Source organism: Caloenas nicobarica, chromosome 1 (genome assembly GCF_036013445.1).
Source record: "Caloenas nicobarica isolate bCalNic1 chromosome 1, bCalNic1.hap1, whole genome shotgun sequence".
Classification (NCBI taxonomy): Eukaryota; Metazoa; Chordata; class Aves; order Columbiformes; family Columbidae; genus Caloenas; species Caloenas nicobarica.
Window position 1 is genome coordinate 33,440,811 of NC_088245.1, and position 23,186 is coordinate 33,463,996.

Below are 23,186 nucleotides of genomic sequence, written 5' to 3' on the forward strand. Positions count from 1 at the left end.
ACAGTGTGCTGTAACCAGAACTGTATGTTAATGGGAAGAAGCAGTAATGCTTTATGACAAGGTCAGTGTCCATATGCTCATTCACATTTCTTGACCTTTGTCAAGGCTCCCAAGAAAAAAAACTTCGTAAGACATCTTATGATGTGAGCACTTCCGTATTAACATCTGGATGAAGAATTCCCAACTCAATTCACAGGTGGTACTTTACAAAAACATACTTCAGAGGACCAGGTTTTCAAACTCTGCCAACATGTCAAAGATACAAATAGAGGGTTGAACTCCACGCAACTCACGTCCCTGAATTACCAATTCCCTGAGCCATCTAATACGCATGGAAATTCTGTGTAGCTGGTTAAAAAAAAAAAAAGTATTTTCATTTCCTCTCAATTAGAATTAATCTACTTGAGTAAGTTATTAAGGTTTCATAAAATGGGATGGTTTGTGTAACTTCTAACACAATTAAATATTAATAAACTCCTGTGGGAGCAAGAGCAATGGAGTACAAAATATCTTCCTGAATTTCATCTTACAACATGTCACTTAAACCAGTTATATATTCCTCTATACTCTGTAAGAAGTTTTATATAGCGGTAGAAGAAATCTCAGCATTTACAGAACGGAGAAGTGTGTGCATCTCATGCTCAATTTCAAGAATGGATTCCACCACAGTATGAAATAAATAACTATGACATGCGCGATAAACATCCATAATCAACCTGAAGTATTATACAGTCCATCTAGATAGTGATTAACCTAAAACCTAAATTTCCCCTTCTCTGGTCCTATTTGCAACAAAGCCAAAATGCTACAAAACCAAAAGGTAATCACCTACCTTAAATGACAATATTAAATTACCTCTATCCAGTTTTCTGTATAATTCTGTCTGACCTTTAGTGAAATAACATTTCTAGGTGTCTGGTTTTTGCTGATCTCTTGGGTCTAGTATGAGTTTTCTCTTCCTTTAATTACAGAAGAATCATAAATCTGAACCTTCATTTCAAGCATTATAATGTAAGGTGGAAAGTACATTCTTCTTGTGATAGAGGTATTAGAAACACCAGTCAAAACAAATACAAGGCAATTCTTCTTGAATTTCTAGCAGTTTCGTCTTAAAATGTAGACTATGGAAGTCTGCAGAAAATTTTTTAAATAACTTTTTTTTCTTTTTAAACACTGATAAGAAATATCTATGCTAAAAAAAAAAAAAAGGCAAAAAAACCCCACCCCAACTCAGTATAACTAAAACAAACAAAATATCCCCCACCTGAATAATAAAAAATGTTCTAGGTTAACCACTTCCCAAAATCTTTCAGAGGAGTCTAAGTTCCCTGATTCCTCAACCCACATATTTCATCCCCTGACCAGTTCTTTCACTGACATGTTTACAGGAAGGTTCATTTTCTTTACAGATTACAAAAAATGTCTAAGAAGGAAACACCACAGTAAAACTTACATTGACATTCTTTGCAGCATTTGCCATCCACATACGCCAGGGCAGAGTTAAGCGGGCAGTCAGAATGGGGGCAAATCAAAGCTTCGCACTGCACAGTACCATTCTAGAAGAATAAAAGGCGCTTAACTGGTAGTTATATTTAGCAAGAGCAGAGATGTTCTCTAACACAGGAGCTTAAAAATTTATTTTCAGTGCAATGAACTCTCTAACAATACCCAAAAAAAGACATTTTAACATGGTTCTTTTAATAAGTACAAGAACAGACACTACAGCTTTACAATCTTTTAGACATGTATGATGTGATCTTTGAGATGATAATGATAAAAAAAAATTTTTAGATGCAAATCTATTTGGAAGTAAAACATTCTGCCAATCAGCAGTAAATTGACAGATTAATGTGAAATAATAGCCTCACAGAACAATACTCTGCCTTCTGATTTTTACATAAGAGACAGTACATTTCTAATAAGTAATAATAGTAATAATAGTAATAACAAAGCTGCAAAAAAAATCTGAGGCAAAAATACGTAATGCATTTAACACTAAATTCAAAGAATTTTAAAAGCTATCAGCCAGATTTGATACCATGAACTAAGTCGTCATCTTGTCAACCACAAAACACCAAAAGCAAAATGAATATCCCTCCAGAAATACAAAGATCAAAATCATACTGAGCTTAAGGAGAACCATTTAGCAAATTACAGATAGCAGCAAATCAATCCAAGGTGCAGTACAGACAACAGCTCCCTTTTTACTAATTTCTAATAGTCTTTGGATTAGGAATTCAATGAGTTCAAATGGTATTAATGTGTTTTACATGAATGGACAATAACAAAGATGCCATGGTTTGCTACCTGAAAGGATACTTCCAGTCACTTCTGGAGCTGTGATACCTTTGGGAATCTTCCAGACACCTAACTAATCTTTTCCATTTGTGATATAACAGAGCATGCATATGACCCTGACATTTTACTCTTCATTACTTATTGAGATGTAACCAAAGGTAACCAATGAGAATCAGACACAAGGGATATATTAAATCATTTACTAAGAAAGAGGCTGTGCTCATAGTGACAAAAAGCAGAGAGAGAAACCATTTGCAACTCAGTGCATGGGAATAACATGATAGCTAACTATACTGCATAGCATCTGCCCATGGTGATATAGGAGAGCTACAAATGCTGGCACTGCTGAAACAATAGGAAAACTTATTTATTAACACTATTCCTCAGATTTAGAACCTGTTATCTAGCACTTTGTTGTTACTACCTAGCGTACACCTGGACATTTTCTCATTATTTGCCTCAATAACAATAACATTGTAATCAGAGGAAACACTAGAGTTCCTGAGTCTCTACTCAAATTGTAGCCATACCATGCAAGTGCAGTTCTTACAGCCATCTGTCCAGGACTCGAACTCTCTGTAAGTCGTGCCTTTCATTGTGCAGGTCCTTTCACAGTAGCACTGATCCAACTTGTTCATCCTCTGCTCGGCTTGGGACAACTGCATTTACAGTTCACAAAAAAGTTTTGAATTTGTAAGTGGTTTCCACATTAGTATAGACATGATTGAAACTGTCCTCCTTATCGTCAAGCATGCAGATGAGAGAATACATGTAGGAAAATGCAGTCAATAATACTAAAACAATTATTATCAAATACATTATGATTAAACCATCAGTCATTAGGAGATGGATATTAAGAAGCAAGACACAATGTATTTCATCTTTCACTAGTAATATCAGGGGCATAATGAAAAAAAGTGACTAGGTCAAGACTAGTATGGTCCCTGATTTCTTATCTCTGTATATGTGAACTGATCAAGAATCTTGCTCTATGTCAACAACTTGCAGATATTAGGTTATGCACGGAAGACCTGAATCTGATCAAAGAGGCAGAAGTGGAGGTAAAGGTCAAAACCAACATGTTAGCAACTGTTCTTCCACTTCAACCAAGGTATTTTTATCATTTGTGTGCCAAATTAGCCAGGTAACAGCATTCATGTAGACATCTAAAGAACTGACATTTAAAAGCAGAAGACTAGTCTACGTTCACTGGCAGATATTAATGCTTTTGATGTGATATTTTGAGGGGAAAAAATAATAAAAAGCTGCTTTGGATTATCAATTCCTTGTCTTGCCTGTATTTTGTCTGAATATGCCTTTGGCAGCTCAGGTCTAGAAAAGTCTTCAACCAGTAGGTCTTGATGCAATAAGCACTACAAGCACAGTAACCTACTTCATTTTAGGTTTATTGACTTTTGGCCTAATAGATACATCTTGAATATCTAAGAGCTCTTTCCTTACTCAAGGATTTGGATTCTGTTTATTATTAAAAGATGATTCTACAAAAATATTAAAACACACGAAAGCTCTCTGAACTGAGAATTTGTGTACAGACACTAGGCACAGATATACAAATAGAAACATATCATATAAACATATCATGCAGGGACCTTACACACACACACGCACATCCCCATATATGCACAAATAATCTAAAAAGACAGTAATTAAAGCCTTTGATTCCTCATTTCTTCTATGCCATGGCTCCTAGTAAACATTACCTTAGCTGATGTTTTGGCTAAAATGTCTTGCAGTTCCATAATTTTCTGCACAAGTCCATGGAAGTCATTACAAGTTGGACATGCTAGAATAACAAAATATGCATATTAATAAGAAAACTCCCATGTATTCACAATAGGTTCAATGATATCAAAGTTGACAACCGATACACTGAAATTCAAGGTTTTAAGAAAGCCTGTAGGAGAGAAAGTAGGTACAAAGCACACCTTCCATTTTATTGTATAAGAATTAATAGACTTACTGCGATTAAGATCTGGGCATTGAGAAATAAATCCTTGAGGCATGACAAGTAATTGCACATCTTGCATTATACCCTATGTGTAAGTGGAGAGGGAAAAAAAAGGATGCATTATTTTTACCTGTCAAAATTATGTTTTTCATTCACATTAAAGCCTACACAAAAAAACTGCCTGATAAAAACAATACTTATAAATACACAGCTTCTTGCTTGGACCAAAGGCAATGATAGAAGAATAAAGAGAAAGTAAAATAGACAGAGGTACTAATACAGACTTGCTGAATCTTTTTTAAAGACATGACATTAAATGTCAAGATGTAATTATGTGGCAAGAGTTTGGTTGTTTTGAATTCATTGTTATTTTTAGTTAGCCATTGCAGAAAAGCTTGAAAATGACCTTTAAAAGTAATTTGAAAAACAGCTGCAGTTTCAGTTACTTTGAAACACTTTTAAATAAAATGCAAATGTTTCACTAGGCTATAACTGTCAAGCAGAAGTGAAGATTAAAGAAACTTGAGTCAGGAAAAGCACATTCATGCAAAACCTTTATGACTTTGATGGGGATCTTTGCATAAAGCATGCAGAATGCTGAGAAACAACATGTCTGTTACACAGCTGCCGAGTCACATGTCGTCAAGACTTTGAGGGAATGGGAAGTTTAGCATGAAATTTAACTATACCATCTGGAAAGGGCCAGTTTCACCCAGAAGAATAGATCCCATGCTTGCAGGCAGAATTTACATGCATCCTTAGTCGTTAAGATACAACTAGCAGCCACCTTGCTGCTCTCCAAAAGCAAAGGCCAAATAATAACTTCAAAGTGAGCTATCCCATCATATTCACTCCAGATGTCACTTTCATCCATGACTCCCTACCCGCATCTCCAAAACTCCTTCTTAGGAGGAAAAGCAAAATAATTACAACACGCTGATAATGTTTCACAACACTAAGAACACAATACAAACTAAATGCAAAAGTCAGCATTTCATCCACATACACATGGTGTTCAATACAGATGTTGCAAAGTCAAAGAACCAGAATTTTGACCTCCAGTGAATGACATGGGGTGACTTAGCAGCCTAAGTGACCTACAGAGAAGAGCAGGTGTCACCGGAGAGCAACTAAGAGGGTATTTAAGTACCATGCCTACCTTTCCACCTTAACAACAAAGCTATGATCTAGGGCTACTGGATGCTCCCCAGTGCTGCACAAGGAACTCCAGCGACTCACTTTTGGGCCCCTCACTATAGGAAACGTCTTGAGGTGCTGGAGAGAGTGCAGAGGTGGGGGATGAAGCTGGTGAGGGGTCTGGAGCACAAGTCTTATGAGGAGTGGTTGAGGGAGCTGGGGCTGTTTAACCTGGAGAAAAGAAGGCTGAGGGGAGACCTTATCGGTCCCTACAACTACCTGAAAGGAGGTTGTAGCATGGAGGGTGTTGGTCTCTTCTCCCAAGTAGCAAGTGCTAGGACAAAAGGAAATGGCCTCAAGTTGCATCAGGGGAGGTTTACATTGGATATTAGGAAAAAATTCTTCACAGAGAGGGTGGTGAAACAGTGCAACAGGCTGCCCAGGGAAGTGGAGGTGTTTAAAAGGCATACAGACGAGGCTCTTAGGGACATGGTTTAGTGCTAGAGTTAGGTTAGGTTGTGGTTGGACTCAATGATCCTGAGGGTCTCTTCCAACCAGAATGATCCTATGATTCTAATAGTGAAGAAATAAGTGTGCCTGAGAGAGGGCTTCACATCAGGACTTTCCACAGCACATGTTCTGGAAGTCAGGAGCAAAGACCTCTTTAAAGAGCACACCAGAAAGCTCACTGTATCCTCCCTTCCTTCCTTGGAGTCATCAATTTCAAACTCATGTCAACCCGAGTTACGGCATTTTCATGAAAAGGAGGAATGGCAAGGTCCAACCCATTCAACCTTAAAAGCCTCTGAACGCATTAGCCAGTATGCAGATCATTTAGCTATTTTCCAACAGGAAAGCTCCTCCAACTATTTGAGGAGCATTATTCATCATATATCAGCTGTGATATGAGCTGATTCTGCCACTTGCCAGGAATTCAGGTTCCTTCTCGTTCTCCCAAAATAACAACAGGGAGCTGTGAGATCTACCCCAACTGGGCTCCCAAATCAGAACCTTCTGACAGTACATAAGAGGCTTTGCACAGGCTCCTAAATAATCTAGGGATTCAAATTAACACACCGCTGGATGCCAGGTACCGAGAGAAGTTACATGGTACCAGAAATCAGATAGCCAGTATTGCTCTCTCAGACTTCAGACCTTAAGGTGAAACAAGTACAAATACATCCCAGCATGAATACATCTCCTGGCACATCGGTTTAGTGTAGCAATATGAGGTCCAAAATCAAATACAGCCAAATAAAATCTTTTTAGAGTGACTAATGATTTAGAGTACTTTTATCCCTCTGGACAAGCCATTTAATCACTCAAAGCAGTCCAATTTTTGGAAATAGCTAAGCACATGGACCTCTCAAAATCAGATCAGTAGGAGTTGTCCCACAGCTAGCATCTAAAAAGATAGGCTCTCCAAAACACGAGGAAGTTTTGAAAGTCCTCCTCGTCTAAACCGGTGAATCTCCTGTCTTACATGTCACATTTTCAGATGCAGTTTGACCATTGGTACTATATTATGCTAAAGAAATCACTTAGCACAGTATGTTTTAGCTATATCAACGCTCCTCTAACAGCTGTCCATTTCTGTATTTCTGTTAAGCTGGCTTATATTTGTAACTGAGGCAAAATTCTCCACGTATTTTGTTTAATTTTATCCTTCTTGAAAAGAAAGAAGCAAACAAAAAACACAATCCACTACTGGAGTACTTATTATTCTACACCTAATGAGCTTCTTCACAGTGAATACAATTTGGCAGAAATAAGAATATAATCAAGTCAAAAACTGAGAAAGCACAAAAAAAAAAGGAATATTTTAAAAACTATTAATTATTAATATAAGTGTGTACAATAAACAAAGTGTATCTGAGATCAATTTAAGCAGTGCATCAATATTTTCTGATTTTATTCTTGGAGTCAACTGCTTATTTAAGATAGACATATAATTTTGCATCTTGTTTAGCAGACATCCTCTTAGTCTTTTGGAGGAAACGAAAACACATATTGAATTGAAAAATAAAACCAAAGTCATGCTTCAGCTTTCAAATCTGAGTGCCCACTGGTTCATATACAACAAGGACATAAATTAGCATTTAAGTATAGCAAACAGTATTTCAACATCCGAAAACTGATTTTGGCACAAAAGCACAGAACTTGCTGTGAAAACCACGGTCGAAATGTTTTACACTGAAAAAACGATTTAGCAGGCCATATTTTAAAAAGTTATTCAGTCTGGGATCAACATCATCAATTCTGTTTTGCAGGAGAAGTAAAAAGATACCTACAAGGAGGAAAACAGGACTACAGTGTGGAAGGGATCCACAGGGATGCCATCATTTGTTAAAGCAGCTCCAGAGAAGACTGAGGCCAAACCACTGACAGGTCCTGTGACCAATGAATGCTACCTAATGGACTCAGAGGAATCAAAATTTACACTCCAGTTCAACATAGCATTCACTTCTTCCATCTTGCTAAACACCAGGTGCTTGCTATATATGTGTGTCAAAGCAGAAGCAGTAAGCAAAAAAAGCATGTAAAAATATTCTTCCTCTGTGGAAAAAAGCATTCTCTTCATTGATGCTGGTCATCTCATTCATTTCTGAGCCACGAAGATACTGCGATGAAATCCAAATCTTATAAAGGCAATGAAATTGGAATTCCCTAGACTGCGGTGTTCTGTGACACACACAAAAAATGCATCTAGCTATGAAACAGAGCTTGTAGCGAGGAGGGTGTCAGTCTCTTTTCCAAAGTAGCAAGTGATAGGACAAGACAAAATGGCTTCAAGTTGCACCACGGGAGGTTCAGATTTGATGTCAGGAAAAATTTCTTCACTAAAAGGGTTGTCAGGCATTGGAACAGGCTGCCCAGGGGAACTAGTTGAGTCACCATCCCTGGAGGTGTTTAGGTGTGTAGATGAGGTTCTTAGGGACATGGTTTAGTGCCAGTGTCAGGTTAACAGTCGGCTTAATGATCTTAAAGGTCTTTTCCCACCAAAACAATTCTATGATGTATCTCCTGGAATTCTGTTGCACTTGGCCATTTACCTTTCCCTGTCTTAGGCTGCTCTTGGCTGTGTCATTTGGTGACAACTGGGCCCTGTGCTTGCAGATCTGCAACTTTATTTAGTGCAGTCCAGTTTGATGGAAACACAGCTCACTGCATCAGATACGCTGATACACAACACTCGGAACTATTATGATTACAGAAGCACAGACTGGTTGAGGTCGGGAGGCGTCTCCTAGGATCATCTACTCCAACTCCCCTGCTCAAGCAGGATCAGCCACAGCAGGTTGCCCAGGACTGTGTCCAAATGGCATCTGGATAGCTCCATATTAATCTTATTCTGACCAACCTCACAGTAGAACTGTTTTGTTATGTTCAAATGGAATTTCAGGTGTTTCAGTTTTTGCCTATTAATCCTCAGCCTGTCAGTGGGCACAGCTGGGAAGAGTGTGGATCCCTCATCTTCATTCCCACCACACATTCAGGTATTTATACCCACTGATGAGATTGACCCTGAGCTTCTCTTCTCTAGGCTGAACAATCCCAGCTCTCTCAGCCTCTCCTCCTATGAAAGATGCTCCAGTCCCTTAATCATTGTTATATAAGCTCACTATTTTCCTTTCAGGGAATGCATACCTTAAAATAACCATGTGCATTATTCCTCTGTCCCAGCCAAAAGGTTGTACCCAAAGGTAAGTCCATGAATGGCTTCTCCACCACTCTCTCATAAATTCTGAAAAGGAAGGGCAAAACAAAGTCCCAGGTTATCATCAGTTAATTTACTCAGAGCTGGAATGTTCCAAATGTGATAACTTCTTATCAAAAAACACTCTTTACTTACTTGTTGCAGTCCACATGTAAAATCAAGTGAGAGGCACTGATGGCTAAGGAAAGCCTGTGCCATTTATCATCTGCCAAAATGTATGGGAATACTTCTGTGTGGGAGCGATGACTGCCTGAACGATAATGCAACCTGATTTCATTCCGATGACCGCTGCTTTCCAGCTCCAGGTACCTGTACCACAAAAGCATCATCATGTCATGAACCATTCTTATTAGCACAGCAACATTTTACATAACACAACTTCTCATTATGATGTAGGGACAATTTAAAAGAGAGGGAAAAACAAGCAAGGAGACACAAAGATGAAAGTAGACACTTTCCAGATTTGCACTGCATCTTTCTTCTTAATAACACACAACAGCAGGTTCCAATTGTCATGTAAGTACACAAGATCCGAAGCCAAATATTTTTTTCTGCTAAGAAAGTATTTTCCATAACACAATATGATTGAAAATATAGTTACCCTATTATGAATAAATGCTTCATATCCTGAAAGCACAGTAAGGATACTCTGAAGGCACGAATGCATGGAAAACAACACTAACTTTTGTGATAAAGACATAATTAATCATTACCAATCAGGGAAGCAAGCAAGAACCAAGACTGGATACTGCTTTGTTTGCTTTTGGATGTACTGTTAACACCCCTTCCATTTTTCGTAATGAAATTTCTCCAAAGAAATACAAAATCAAGAAGCGCTAACTCTTCAGAACAATTTATAATGTGTACATATCTGCTTTGTTAAATAAGTATGTGTATTGGTGTGTGTGCACATATATTAATATATACGTGTGTGTATATGTACATACATATATGTATATATGTATATACATGGTAAAAATACAGTATTGCAGCTGTACCAAGTCCACCATACGCTAGATTTGCACATTGCAAACACAAGTTTTGCTGGTGAAACTCCAGCAGATCAATTTAAAAATCACCCCATAACTAAACTTGGTACTTAGGCCTATTTCTTGCATACCAGACCTCTTCTGGGAACAAGCTTGACAAAACATTTGTCTTTTAAGTACTATGTTTTTCATTTTAAAGTGTCCCCTCCCTGCAAATGCTTTTAAAACAGGAAAGAAAAACAGAAATGGAGAATCTCTAATAATCACATGCAGCCTACAGCTAAAGAGCAAGGAAAATAACACAGTATGTGGCGAGATGCACAACTGAGAGAATGGACAATTCATTTTTGTCTGGTTTTGCTGCTACATCTCCAATCAGCCATGACAGCGGTTTGCAATCTGAGTGCACATGTGTTTTAGGGTGATGTCATTTACTTGAACAAGGTCTCTATATTAAAGAACAGACAAGAAAATGATTGCAGTTTTCAAGAGTGAAGATGAGACCAAATCAAAACCATCTTGTACCATCATTTTCCCTAGGAAGAGGCTGGGTTCACTGCACATCTTCCTTCATGGCATTTCACAGTGGAACATGCCTAGTGACAGCACAATAACAATTACCCTTTGGCAAAACTGGTAAAGGGCAATTTATTCTTCCTCACCAGTATTAACACAGTAGTTCACTAGAGTCAGCAATATATTTTATAATCTGAGATAATTTACCTCCTCGTGGCCCAAAAATCATTTTTGCATTGGCAAGAAGCGTAAACTAATTGAAGGTCTGGCTCGAAAAAAATTGGGCAATAGTGGCAGGACATCAGTCAACTTAATAACTTCCTTCATAACTCAAGCTTCAAGGATAAAAATAAGGTCACTCTCAACCTAAGGAAGAAGGGGAATGTTAGAAAACTGGAGTCCTCCAGCAACTTTTAAGCATCTCCACCCCATTGAAGATACAATCTAGAAGAAGAAAGGGATGGATATGTTGAAATATTATCTCCTGGTAGAACCAAGAGATAGCTCCTGCTCTCTTCAATGAGAGAACTGATGCCAGCACACAAAGATGCAGGCAGCGAACAAGCTACACCAGTAGACATACAGTCAGTACAGAAGGTATAAAATGAATGCTCACTTATGCAAGTAAGATAAGGAAATCTCTCAGAATGAAACATGAATTTCCCAATCAAAAGACGACCCACTGTAAAAAATTCAGGAATTAAGAACTGCTGAGAAAGGTGCTGACATTCAATGATGCTGCAATAAGCAAGGAAAAATGCTACGCAAAGCTGCGCAAAAACTGGGGACACTCGGGGCTTTGTTTTAACTATGATTAACGCACTGTTTTGAGATACGCAGGCAACCTCTTTTGTTGGTCCATTTGGTAAACTAAGAAATACATCTACCTTCCAAAGGCTTGATGATTGTTAGAGAAAATGTGCATCAAAATAGAAAAGAAAATAACAGCCATAAGGAGAATTATTAGGAGAATAATCTATGTTTTACTAATAATCTGTAGAGGCTGCAAGAAAAATTAGAAAAGCAAGTGGAATGACAGCTGGAAGAATATTCCCTTCAGCCTGAACTAACGTCCTAACACCGAGACCCAGGGAAGTGAAAGTTTATCACTTCCACTTTATTTTTTTCAAAATACTGTGCTTGCTATTCTGCTTTTCTAGATTTGCCTAACTGCTTGGACTTAAATGGCTCTGGCTCAGTCTCATGAGCCTCAGAAGACAGGACAAGCCTCAGCACTGACAGATATGGGTGGAAATCCAAGGTCTACCCCCGGTGAGGCTTCTCATGCCATCTGTGAGGCTGTAACACTTGGGTACATGCTTTCCAAAGGTTTGGAAGAGTCTTTGAGAAAGTAGGCTAAGCATTAACAGATACATCTGGACTTTAAAAATCCATTTATAGTGACGAAAATATACTTCTCTGTATGCTCAGGATTACTAATCTTTTGAGAGAGAAAAGAGAGTGATCTTAGTTCCTATAGGACATACTCCCAAAGGACATAATAACTGCATCATACTGCAGTCTTCTCCTAAACAAGAATCTCATTACTGAAAAGTTTCAGGGGAACTCCATCAGCTGAATCACTGGTTTTTTGTCCATATCAGCCCAGCCCAGCCATTGCAGGGAGAGCATCAGCTCAAGAATTCCCATTACTAACATCATTACTGCCTCTCCCAACAGCTCCAAGGCGCTCTTCTATGCTGCAAATGGGTCTTGGAGTGAAAAATAAACCATAATGAGAAAGACAACACAACAGCAGAAGCTGCTTCCTCCTTTACTAATGTCCATGATCTCTGTGGTTGTTTAATCAATACCAGTCTACTTGATTTTAACCTCTTGAAAACCGCACATGCTTTGGGTCAAATGGATTTAATTTAGTAGAGAGATTATATGTGCTTAGGTTTACTACATTTGACATATGGATAAGAAAATGCCAACCTGAAAAAAGGTTGTTACATCTCTGCAGATGAGTCTGTGCATGCATGATCATTGCAAAGGCAACAGCCAAGGCCACCATAAGATCAGCCACTCTGCTTGGAAACCAGTCAGACAGCAAACCCTTATGTACTGAGTAAGGCTGAGCCTATCTTCATAAGAGAAAGAATACTGTCTTAAATGCCCCAGAGGAATTTGAGACAGAACACAGCAATGTTTTCTCTGCTGCCCAGCACTCATCCATCATCACTGCTGGATAAGAGTTGAGAGCCAGCAGATCTGCTCAGCTGTGAAGCTGCTACTGCCCGTCCCGGCGAAGGGCACGTGGTCTGCAGGAGCCTGGGCAGGACCTGCTCCTCAGGCTGTGACAGACCAGCACGAGGGAGACTGTGGAAGTAAAAGTCAGGATGTACAGCAAAAAGCTAGAGATGTAGGAGGTAAAACATCAGATGGTCCTGGTGTACGTAGTAGCAGCCTTTGAGAAGAGGGATGTACGGCCCTTCCAGCTACAGCCAGCATTGGTAATGCCAAGTCTTTGATGGCTCACTCCCTCATTTGGCATCCCTGCTCATACAGCAAATGCACACTGTAGCTGCCTACTCTTACTCCAGGCAACTAATAAAAATCAACTTCCATTTCCAGCATGTAGACAAATACTTTAGAAGATAAAGGCAAGAAATCATGACTGCTGCTCAGGAATTTATTACAGTGTGGGTTGCTTTTTTTTTTTTTTTTAACTTTTACAGCTCACATTTGTAAGTATAGTGTTAAAAGAGTTCTTCACAGCTCTTTGATATACACCAAGAAGAAAAGGAGAACCAAAAAAATTAAAGAGGAGTATGTACTTAAGAAAAAACTTAAAATCCATATCTCCATTGCTTATAAAATTCTTTACCTGAAGATTTTTAATACGAAAGTCATAACTTTTTTGTTAGGTATAATTACATAAAACATTAAAAAAAGACATCCTACTCAGTAGACCCTATTCATTGCAAACTGTGGCTACAATAGCAGTAAGCAATTCTGCTGGGTGTAGATTATGAAGATGTAACTAGAACAATATGGCATCAAAATATCCCCATAGGGATTCTAAACACCAAGTGGCAACTGTACTATACCTGTAAAAAACTAGTCCTCACCTCTCCCTTTACACTACCACTGGGCCTTATTGGCTTCGCCCTTTTGCCTGACTATCTGGAGCTTCATGTAGGGAGGAGATGACTGGCAGTTTTGCTGGGGAGTGATAAATAAAAAAACCGGTCTTCACTTCTCTGGATAAGTTGGTAGCACTTAGTGCAAGTGCACAGTGGAGAGGAAAGCCACTAATTCAGTTTCTGTCCCTTTCTTATGCTGAATACAGTTTTAAAGCAAGCCGATAATGTTATGACATAGGATATCTTTGTTCTAAAATGCTGATCCATTCATTAAAACCAAATCCTTTGGTAAAAACAAACATTCTTGCAGCAAGGTTTGTGGGGTCCAGGATGAAATGCTTGTTAACATGACAGAGAGAGACTAAATCAAGACTCTCTGAAAGACTTCCTCAAATACTCTTAAATGTTGCAGTTATTACCTATTTGAAAGCAGAGATCCCTAGTGAAGAGAGGTTGAAACCAGAAGCGAGTATTTCCCATATCGAAACACAGTGCACAGAAAACGGGACAGTGAAACCAGTCTCTCAGGTAGACCTGATGAAGCGCTCCCATTATGTAGAGTTCATCAATCAAAAAGAATAAGTCAGCTACAATAGCAACCTAAATTCAGTAAGTTGATCTCAAGTCCTATGTCTATACTAATAAATAAAGTCATCAAGGCCCATTCCCTGGCCCTGAAGACAAATATTAACACTGGTGCTCCATTCAATTCACACCCATATGGATGCTCTCTCACACTTTTTCCCTGAAATGGGTAGGTTTTTCCACACTGCTTGCTGGGAACAGGCCCTGGCCAATGCTGCTCCACAAACCGTGCCCTGACATCATCTGCAAGGGTGCTAATTGCAGGAGACAAGACCATGCCAAGGAAGATGCTAATAATTATGCAGAATGGGCAACAGCAGACCTGTGCTCCAGTCTGGGCCTGGGTGCTGTTTGGTTTACCAGCACAACCATGACCAAGTGCTGCCAACAAAGCTTTTTGCTGCATTGAGTAGGGGGAAAAAAAAAAATAATGACACTCCTCGGGACACTTGTCTCAGATGGAAAAGAATCAAGCTCAAGTCCCTGTTCCAGATCAGACAGAGCGGAGGTTAACAGTGCAAGGAAAATGCTTCTCAAATACCCAGCAACGAGCTACTGATCATTCTGGCATTTACATTCCTACTGCTGTTTATTTTCTTCTACCACAAAAAAGGTCAACCATTTCGGCTTTGTTCCAGTAGGACCACTGTTTATCGCACTGTATAGCTATGGAGGACAGCTGGAGAGGAGGAAGGTGCATTCCTGATGTGCACAGGAGACAGAGCCCCATGCTGGGACATGCACAGAGGAACACCCTCCATATCAGGATGCTCATGGGATGGAACAGCCAGGTGACAGATGCCTGGAAGGGCAGAGAGACATCATGTCTGTAGCCAACTCAAACTATTTCAGCATGTCGGAGAAAAATAGGTGTCAATAAGATCTTGTTTCTATCAACACCTTGCAGCCCCTCATCTGATTTCAGTGCAGCTGCTGTGATCTGGAAGACTTTGCTGGCTTTGAAGACAAGAACTTGCCTCTCACTTGAAAGATCTCTCTGCTCACCTCTCAGCCTTTGAGCTCAGCTCTGTCCCTAAATCAGGGTAGCAAAATCTTGCCTTCCCCCCCAGCAGAGTCTGCATAGCTTCTCCTGAGCTTAGCACTATGATCCCAGAGTGCCTGGTCATCACAGGAGCGAGATATCCCAAACCTCCTAATGTTACTGCTGATGACAACGCGAGGTTCCCAGCCAGCCATCCCACAGCACTTGTAGGAGCTCAGCAGGAGCTATAAGCAAGAGCTGAGGTCCCACCGAGCTCCACAAAGTATTCCGAGAAGAGCTATTTGCCCAAAAGGTGCTGGCTTGGCCTTGCACAAATTCAGACCTGGTGTTATGGCAAATTATCCATGCCATCCCTGTTCGAGCTGTGAATATGAAATCAAATTCCCAAACCAAGAAATACATTTTGAAACACAATTCTTGCCTTCGAGCAATTGCTCTCATGCCTCCCATCTCTCTCACTAATCCAATGCATTGGATATTTATTGCCATTTTGTTCTATCACACAGCCCCATTAATATCAATTTTGCCTATCCGAAGCTTCCTTTTGTGCTAAAAATCAAGGAGAGAAGAAACTTTCCCAGATCAAACACTGTAAAAACAAATGGCATAAACCATCCCTCTCACTCCTTTTCTTGACAAAGTTTCTCCACAGAGAGCAAGAGAACTGCAAATACAATAAACAACTTTCCAGTATGTATACTAGTAAAAGCAAAAGCCAGTTTCAGCCTAACTCTTCACATTTCCTACTCCGACAGAATACAGATTTCTTTGTTGTTATTTGTTAACAGAAACCCTTTCAAACAATAGTAGAAGAATAATGGTATCTGTCAAAACTCAAGTTTCAACTATTCCAGTGGTGGTTTTCAGTGTCATAGGCAGGGACAAGTCTTTTGTCTCTTATTCAAGTAGGTCTGTCACTAGTCTCAATGCAAGCTCTGGGTTCACATGAGCACTTTTCTAACAAGTTCTTGACCAAATCACCCTGGATTAGTTGGCACTGTGATGATTTACATCAGCAGACAGGTTAACGTGACTTGATTTAACAGAAATTACAGAAAGGTAGTTTTAAGGCAAGTGCATTACAGGAATTTACATCCTAAAGGCAATTTTTTTGTTCTTTTTTTTGGTCACGAAGTGTAAACTAAACTGAAGCAAAAAAATTCCAGGCAATAGTGACAAGGCATCAATCAATTTAATAACATCCCTTACAACCAACACTTAAAGAAACAGGTCACTCCCAATGTTATGAGGACATTAAACTGAGTACAATACAAATTGCTGCTTCTCCAACCACACACCCAGGGACAGAAATTAATCTCCCAAACCAACAGAAACAAGGAACCTGCCTCTTTTGGGACACAGGCAAGAGCCCAGTCAAACCATCAGTGGCTACACAGAGAATGCTTTCTCCCACAGAATCTTCTCACACACTAGAAAGAGAGTGAATGAATATAAGAAAATGCTTTTTTGACACCTTTGATGGAACATGCAAACTGCATCAAAAGAAAAGGCAGCTGACACCAGAGGAGATTTAAACTGCTAGAGGAAGTCAATTCAAAAGCAATTGATTGTTATGAACAAATTTTAAGAGGGTTCATAATTGTCAGAATAGTAAGAAACAGCAACGAAGATTTGCAACCAAAAAAAAAAAAAATACAGAACAGCACAGAGTGGTTTATAAACCAGAAAGAAGCTACTACTTCTTTTGGTAAAGGGAACAGCCACAAACAGCTTTAATGCTTGAAAATGAATCCCATGTTATTCTTACCTAATGTCTACTCTGCAAGTTATTGCTGGGGAGGGGGAGAGAACCTCTCAAATAAAACCAACAGTATTGGTTTAAGCAGTAAATATTGAAAGTTTTTCTCAGCGTAACGCGTTTGCAGCAGATTTTGTGGTGTCGGAAAGGAGACTTCATACTGCAGTCCAGAAATACAGACGCTCGTATATCAAGAGCAAGGAACATACACTTCTGCCACTATTTTAATACAACGGTCAAATGATAGAACAAAATTTATGCACCAGGAGTTCACCTCTAGCAACTTATCTCCTTGTACAGCTAAATCTGCAAGACAGAGAAGCTGTCGCCAGTAATTTCCTCCTAGACACGGAAAGAGGTCTGAAACTGCTGCACAGTACCGCCCATTTGACAGCAAAAATCACAAGACACCAACAGCTGTGAAAACAAATGCTAAGTAAGGCAGATATTGAATAAATTAGCAGAGATACACAATTAAGTGTAGGGAATGCCCATCACAAAATTTTATTAATTTCAGTGCTCCGTTTCAGGATATAAAAAGCATTAACTTAAGGAAAGAATGGTTAAACTACAATCCAATGATTTCATCCTTTAAGGGTCCTAATATGCAGCATCTCAAGAGACTTGAATATAACATTAGTTGCATAAAGCCATCTAACCACAAAGAGAGGAAAAAGCTTTATTACATCACTCCACTTGCCAGTTAAATGAAAATATGACAGAATAGTGAGACCTAACATACATTACAATCCCATTGCAGATTAAAATTATCTCTGCTGATTCTTCCATCAAGAAGAAGCTGAGACAAATTCAGAAGGGAAATGAGGAGGATAATACAGCTTAAACTGACGGCTGAGAGCAAGCACACAGCAATCAGTGTGTAACGGTGCTTCCACTTGGACTTAAAGCATTACTTCATTAACGTAATTCAAAATATTTACCTCGTTACTGTAAAGTACAATGCATTTTAGACAGGGCACTCTATGTGGTGAAGGCGATGCTGTCAAGTCAAGAAAACATTTGTAACTTCTATCTTTCAGAAATATGCCATACCTAAATTTGCCCGGAAATATACATTCAGCTGCCTGAAACTCATCTGAACAACTACAGATGTGCAATTTGGATTCTCTGACACCACGAGAGCTTTCTTGGAAGTATCACCTGCAAGATGTACCCAGAACTACCACTGCCTGAACATCTCGGATTCTATAGTCACTAGGGGAAAAAAAGCAATCCCTGTGGACAAATATGAACAAATTAGAAAGGGATAGTTACAGGTATCATTTCAGATTCTTTAAGATCAGTTTTAAAATATTTGAATATATTAAATACTATAGAAAAACATAATCATTATAAAAGACAAAGACAGCTTTCACAGTCAACAAGGAAAAGAACAATAAAAGCATTTAATAGAGTAGTAAAAGATGACTGTATCTGCAGAAAATCCTTTCAGGAATTACTTTTTGTGATGACAGCAACAGCCCAGCCTCAGCAAATGTCCAAGCCTCAGATTTACATGGAGAACTTTCTGCATCTATCTGATAGCCCAGGGATAGCATTCACCACATGACATTACAGGAGAAACTTTGGAGAGCAGTCCTGTCAACTTCTTAAGATTCGAAGCTTTAAGTAGTTGCATGACCTTATCTCAGGGGAAGTATTAATTTTTTATGTTCCTCAAAAGGGAACCAGAAAAAAAAAACCTAGACAACACAGTCTGAGTCAGTAAACTCTGAATCATTAAACTATTTTAAGTAACTAGTTTTAAAGAAAATTATAAAATAACACAAGTAACTGCAATTTAGGAAATGTCCTCAATTGTTGTAAATTAGCATACTTGCACTGAAGTGCCTAGACCTATTGAAAGACAGGATGAGTTTTTACTCTGATTTATTTTCAAAAATGCATAAAATATTTCCCAAGCTACTGAATAACAGAACATATCTTTTACCACTTCTTCAACAAACATTTTGATTTTCTTATACCTTAGAAATTCTTCTACCCTAGAACCATAAGGGGTTATGAAACCACTGTAAATTAAGACATGAAAAGTTACTTGAGTGATGACTGATTAAATCCTTCAGTTACTGCCACCTCCAGCCTTCCTTACCACCATTCTACTCCCTCGCCACAGAAAAACAAGAGCTTTCAATAAAGAAATTAAGAATATAACCAGATGTGATTCAATCACACAATGCAGCAGAGGAGCTATACAAGGCTGAAGCTGGTGCAAAGGAGTGGAGTCAGGTCTGGCATTCCTCCTTCTCCTTCCAACTGTGATGACTGCTCCGACAAAGAGTTCATTAGAAGCTGTTAAAGAACTACAAGACTCTTACAAACGAGTCCCTGGACAGAAGTGGACAAGGTCAGAGAAATGGAAATCCATCACTGAAGAAGCAGTTATTTAATTTAACCTATCCAAATGCTTCCTTTTAATTCATATTAATACATTCGCTTGTCTTTACTGTCATTCGTCATAAAAGAAAATAAAAACCATCACAGATACTAAAGACGGCTTCGAGATGCTAGCCTAATTTCAGTATCATCAACACCCAAGTCAGCCCTCATTTTAGCACAATTAATTTAAACAAACACTACTATGGCACACAGACAATATTCTTTACCTCCTAGGACAGAATAGACCACAATGTGTTTATTAAAAGTTTAAGGGTACATCTAGTTTAATAGCCAGTTTAATATAGTTTAAAGTTCCTTCTGGCCATGCTCTTGTTGAGACTGATTTTACACTGGCTGAGGCTAACAAAGGTTTTCCCTGACTGTAAGTGGATCAGATTAGGCCTAACATTTTTGAAAAAAAATCTTCAAGTTCCTTTTTCATTAGATTACCTAATTCTTTCTCAAAGAATGTGATAAAATATTCACAAGTAGATTGTTCTTTAGCTGCTTCATCCAAAACTGACCTAATGAGTGACTCGATTGGCCTAAAGAATCTAGAAGGTTTTTCTTCCTCTTTGATTACCCAAAGGTCCAGATGGAGACCCCCCAAAAAACATAAAGCATACATCCCTATACAAAATTTATAAACAAACACTGTATCACTTAAGTACTAGAAATTTCCACAGTTAAGAGAAGAATGGCCTCAAAAATGCTCAGTGATACCACCAAGTTACACATCCATGGTGGAAATACCTACACATATAATGCAGACCAACTGATTTCAGCTAGAAGTTGCACTGCAGTTAGATATTTCAGATTCAGGTATGCAAATAAACAGAAGGAGAACAAGAAGGAGAAGATGAAAATGTAACAACAAAACCTGCCAATATTTAAGGTATTTAAGGTAAATTTCTTGAAAAAGTATAAATATTATCAATATATTGTTAAAAATCTAATCTTCCATCCCTAAAAATATACCAGCATAAAATAATAGGATTTCCAGAGTCATGTTTGTCACCGTTTTACAACCATATTTTATATGGGCATAGGCAGATGACATGGATGAACCGGATTCAAATCCGATAAGCAGCATTATGTTTGTAGGACCACGCAACCTGGACACCGGCACTACTCTAACCTTTTCTTTTCTTTGCTATGGCTGGATAGAATCAATTTAATGTATTCGTGTTCCCATAAGACTAACAATGGGTCTAGAGGCCCAGCCTTACTCTCTTCAAGAATCAATTATTTTCCCAAACAATTCTTCTGCAATCCTCCAATGAAAGTTCACTGCACATTATTTTTTCTATTTTTATCACTCTTTATGTTCACTAAGTAACAGTATTTTCTCCCGGTTGGCCATTCTCCAAGTTAATGTTTGTCAAGTTTCGCTCAGTTATACACTACACTTTTTTTTTTAATCTCCTATGGCATGTATCTTTCTTCATGCAATTCCTGAGGCCAGGAAAGTTTTTTTAGGAAACACTGCCTCCTTTCAGAGAGGCTATGGTTATTCTTTTTTCCAGAGTCTAAGAGTTTCACATTGGCAATCTCTTTGCCCACCTCTGCAGCTATTTTGGCACATGAGGGCTTCATCTCTAATTTTGAAATTTCAATTATATTTTTTAGTCCTATCAGTAGCCCAACCAATCTATGTTCTTCCTACAAATGTAGAAACAAGCTTTGTCAGGGCACAGCTGCCCCTGCAGACCTACTCTTTCATTTGAGACAAAATAAACTTTTCCACCTGGGATGATTTGCACATATGGTGGTACAGTCTGAGTTCAAAACTCAAAAATCACAACCACCCAGTTCTGTCCCTTGCACATCACTCACTCCTGCAGATAAGAAGCATGTAACAATCAACAGAGAAGTCCCTTGGCTCTTCTATGATGTTACATCAGTAAACATCATCCAGCAGACACTCAAACATCCCCTTGCAATGTTTGAAGTTGCTTTTATAAACTTCACATAATGATTCTTGGGAATGTTTTCCCTTTTTTTCTTCTTCCTGTTTGTTTGGTTTTGTTTGGTTGAGTTTTTTGTTTGGTTTGCTTTTGGTTTTGTTTTTAATAAGTGAATTGCAGAAGATGGGGCCTCTGGGAAATAGAATAAAGCAGAAAATCATTTATGCCATGCCTGCTAATGAAAACTTGTACACTCATGAAAAAGAAACAAATATTTTGCTTTGCCTGAATATCTCTCTTTACTTTTTCTTTTCTATTTTGTAGTGAGACTATCAAGAAAGAACTATGGGATTGTACACAGGAAAATAAAGAGGACTGTGAACCTAAAGTAGAGATCATCTGTTGCTTGTGCTAATGACTGCTTAGAAAGTGCACATTTTAAAACTCCTTTTTATTCTGTCACAGAATCATAAGGCATTTATCTTTAATAGCCATTACTCAGACAGATATATAAAGAATATCTCATTTCTCTAGTAGTCGTTATCCTATCAAAGGAATAATCCTTAGAAGTTCTGTGTCATTCACTTTAGTTTTTTAAAGCGGACAAGCAACATTTTGAGTAAAGTGTTCTGCCATTCATGGGAGGTGTAAGCCCATAAGCGGAGGATTTTTTTGCTTTTTTTAAACTGCTTGCAGCGTTAAAAACCAGCTGGTGAAGAGGTGGACATACAGGGCCAGGCTTTGTGAATCAGTGTAGCTACACTGACACGACAGCTTTACACCAGCTGAGCATCTGGTCCTTACGGTTATGAATGAAAAGACAGAACTGGCTTTTCATGCCCTTTGTGGCAAGAGACATTTAAAGAGTAACAGCTGTTCCACTTTCCCTTGGCTGATTTGGACTTGTGATTTTTTTATGAAACTGCACATTATGCCTACCCAAACACTATAAATATTTGTAAATGGCCTGCTACACAAGAGTTTTGCCTCAATTTATGTTCGATTTTTGACTGCATAAATGCATATACTTTCAGTAACTAGCATACAAGTAGCAGCACTTACCTGTGATCTAAATGATGAATAGAGAGAATAACCCCTGAATTCAAATGGGCTTGTTTTAAGGTCACCAGGATTGTGAATTCATATTTATTTCTTAACTTCTGAAAAAATATTTCAGCTGTTTCTGGAGATGCCTTTACACTTCTTGAAGTATCTAAAAAAAAAAAAAAAAGTAAAAAACACTCAGTATAAAGTCTTATTTTACTTTACCTGCTCAACTCAAAGAGCTTACAAAATAACAAGCTACTTCTGGTATTTTAAACATCATATTTTACATGCAACGGGAACCTTTTCAATGAAAGAGAACACACTTTCTAGGATACCTATTCCATTCTGCATGTAGGGGGCTGTATTGTTTTTAATTGCAGAATCATAACTCTTCTACTTTCTCAACGGATGGCCAGATGGTACCTTTAATATCTTGCCCAAAATATGAACTCTGTAACAGTCAAACACAGAGCGACAACACCAGAAATGAGCCTTAGCTGTGAAGCAAGACCCAAACAACTTTTTGATGACTTCTACGAAAATGTTATGCTTAATAGCTACGCAAAATTAATCTAAAAAGAAAGCAGCTTCTCTTTAGGGACAATTTGGTAAGCCTGAAGTAAGTTATAAATTAACTTAAAAACTCACTATCTTTCAAACTATATTGTTGCTAATTAATCACTATATACTCCAGTTGTGCAGTATGTTGCCGCTGCTTCTTGCATACGATGTCATGAACATTTGTCAGAGTAATTGCACACACACAATCAAG

At 38.5% G+C, this 23,186-nt stretch overlaps 1 protein-coding gene across 1 annotated transcript in view; it reads right to left on the bottom strand.

The window, feature by feature from the left end:
- The window catches only part of NELL2 (neural EGFL like 2), a 154,065-nt gene that overhangs the window by 108,920 nt on the left and 21,959 nt on the right, over window positions 1-23,186 (bottom strand). Inside the window, exons 3-9 of the mRNA XM_065648237.1 lie at window positions 22,430-22,580; window positions 9,258-9,431; window positions 9,053-9,149; window positions 4,280-4,352; window positions 4,020-4,102; window positions 2,829-2,957; window positions 1,454-1,556 (exon numbers count right to left, since the gene is read on the bottom strand). Coding sequence (XP_065504309.1) covers window positions 1,454-1,556; window positions 2,829-2,957; window positions 4,020-4,102; window positions 4,280-4,352; window positions 9,053-9,149; window positions 9,258-9,431; window positions 22,430-22,580 — 810 coding nt within the window. The remainder of the gene's footprint in view (window positions 1-1,453; window positions 1,557-2,828; window positions 2,958-4,019; window positions 4,103-4,279; window positions 4,353-9,052; window positions 9,150-9,257; window positions 9,432-22,429; window positions 22,581-23,186) is intronic.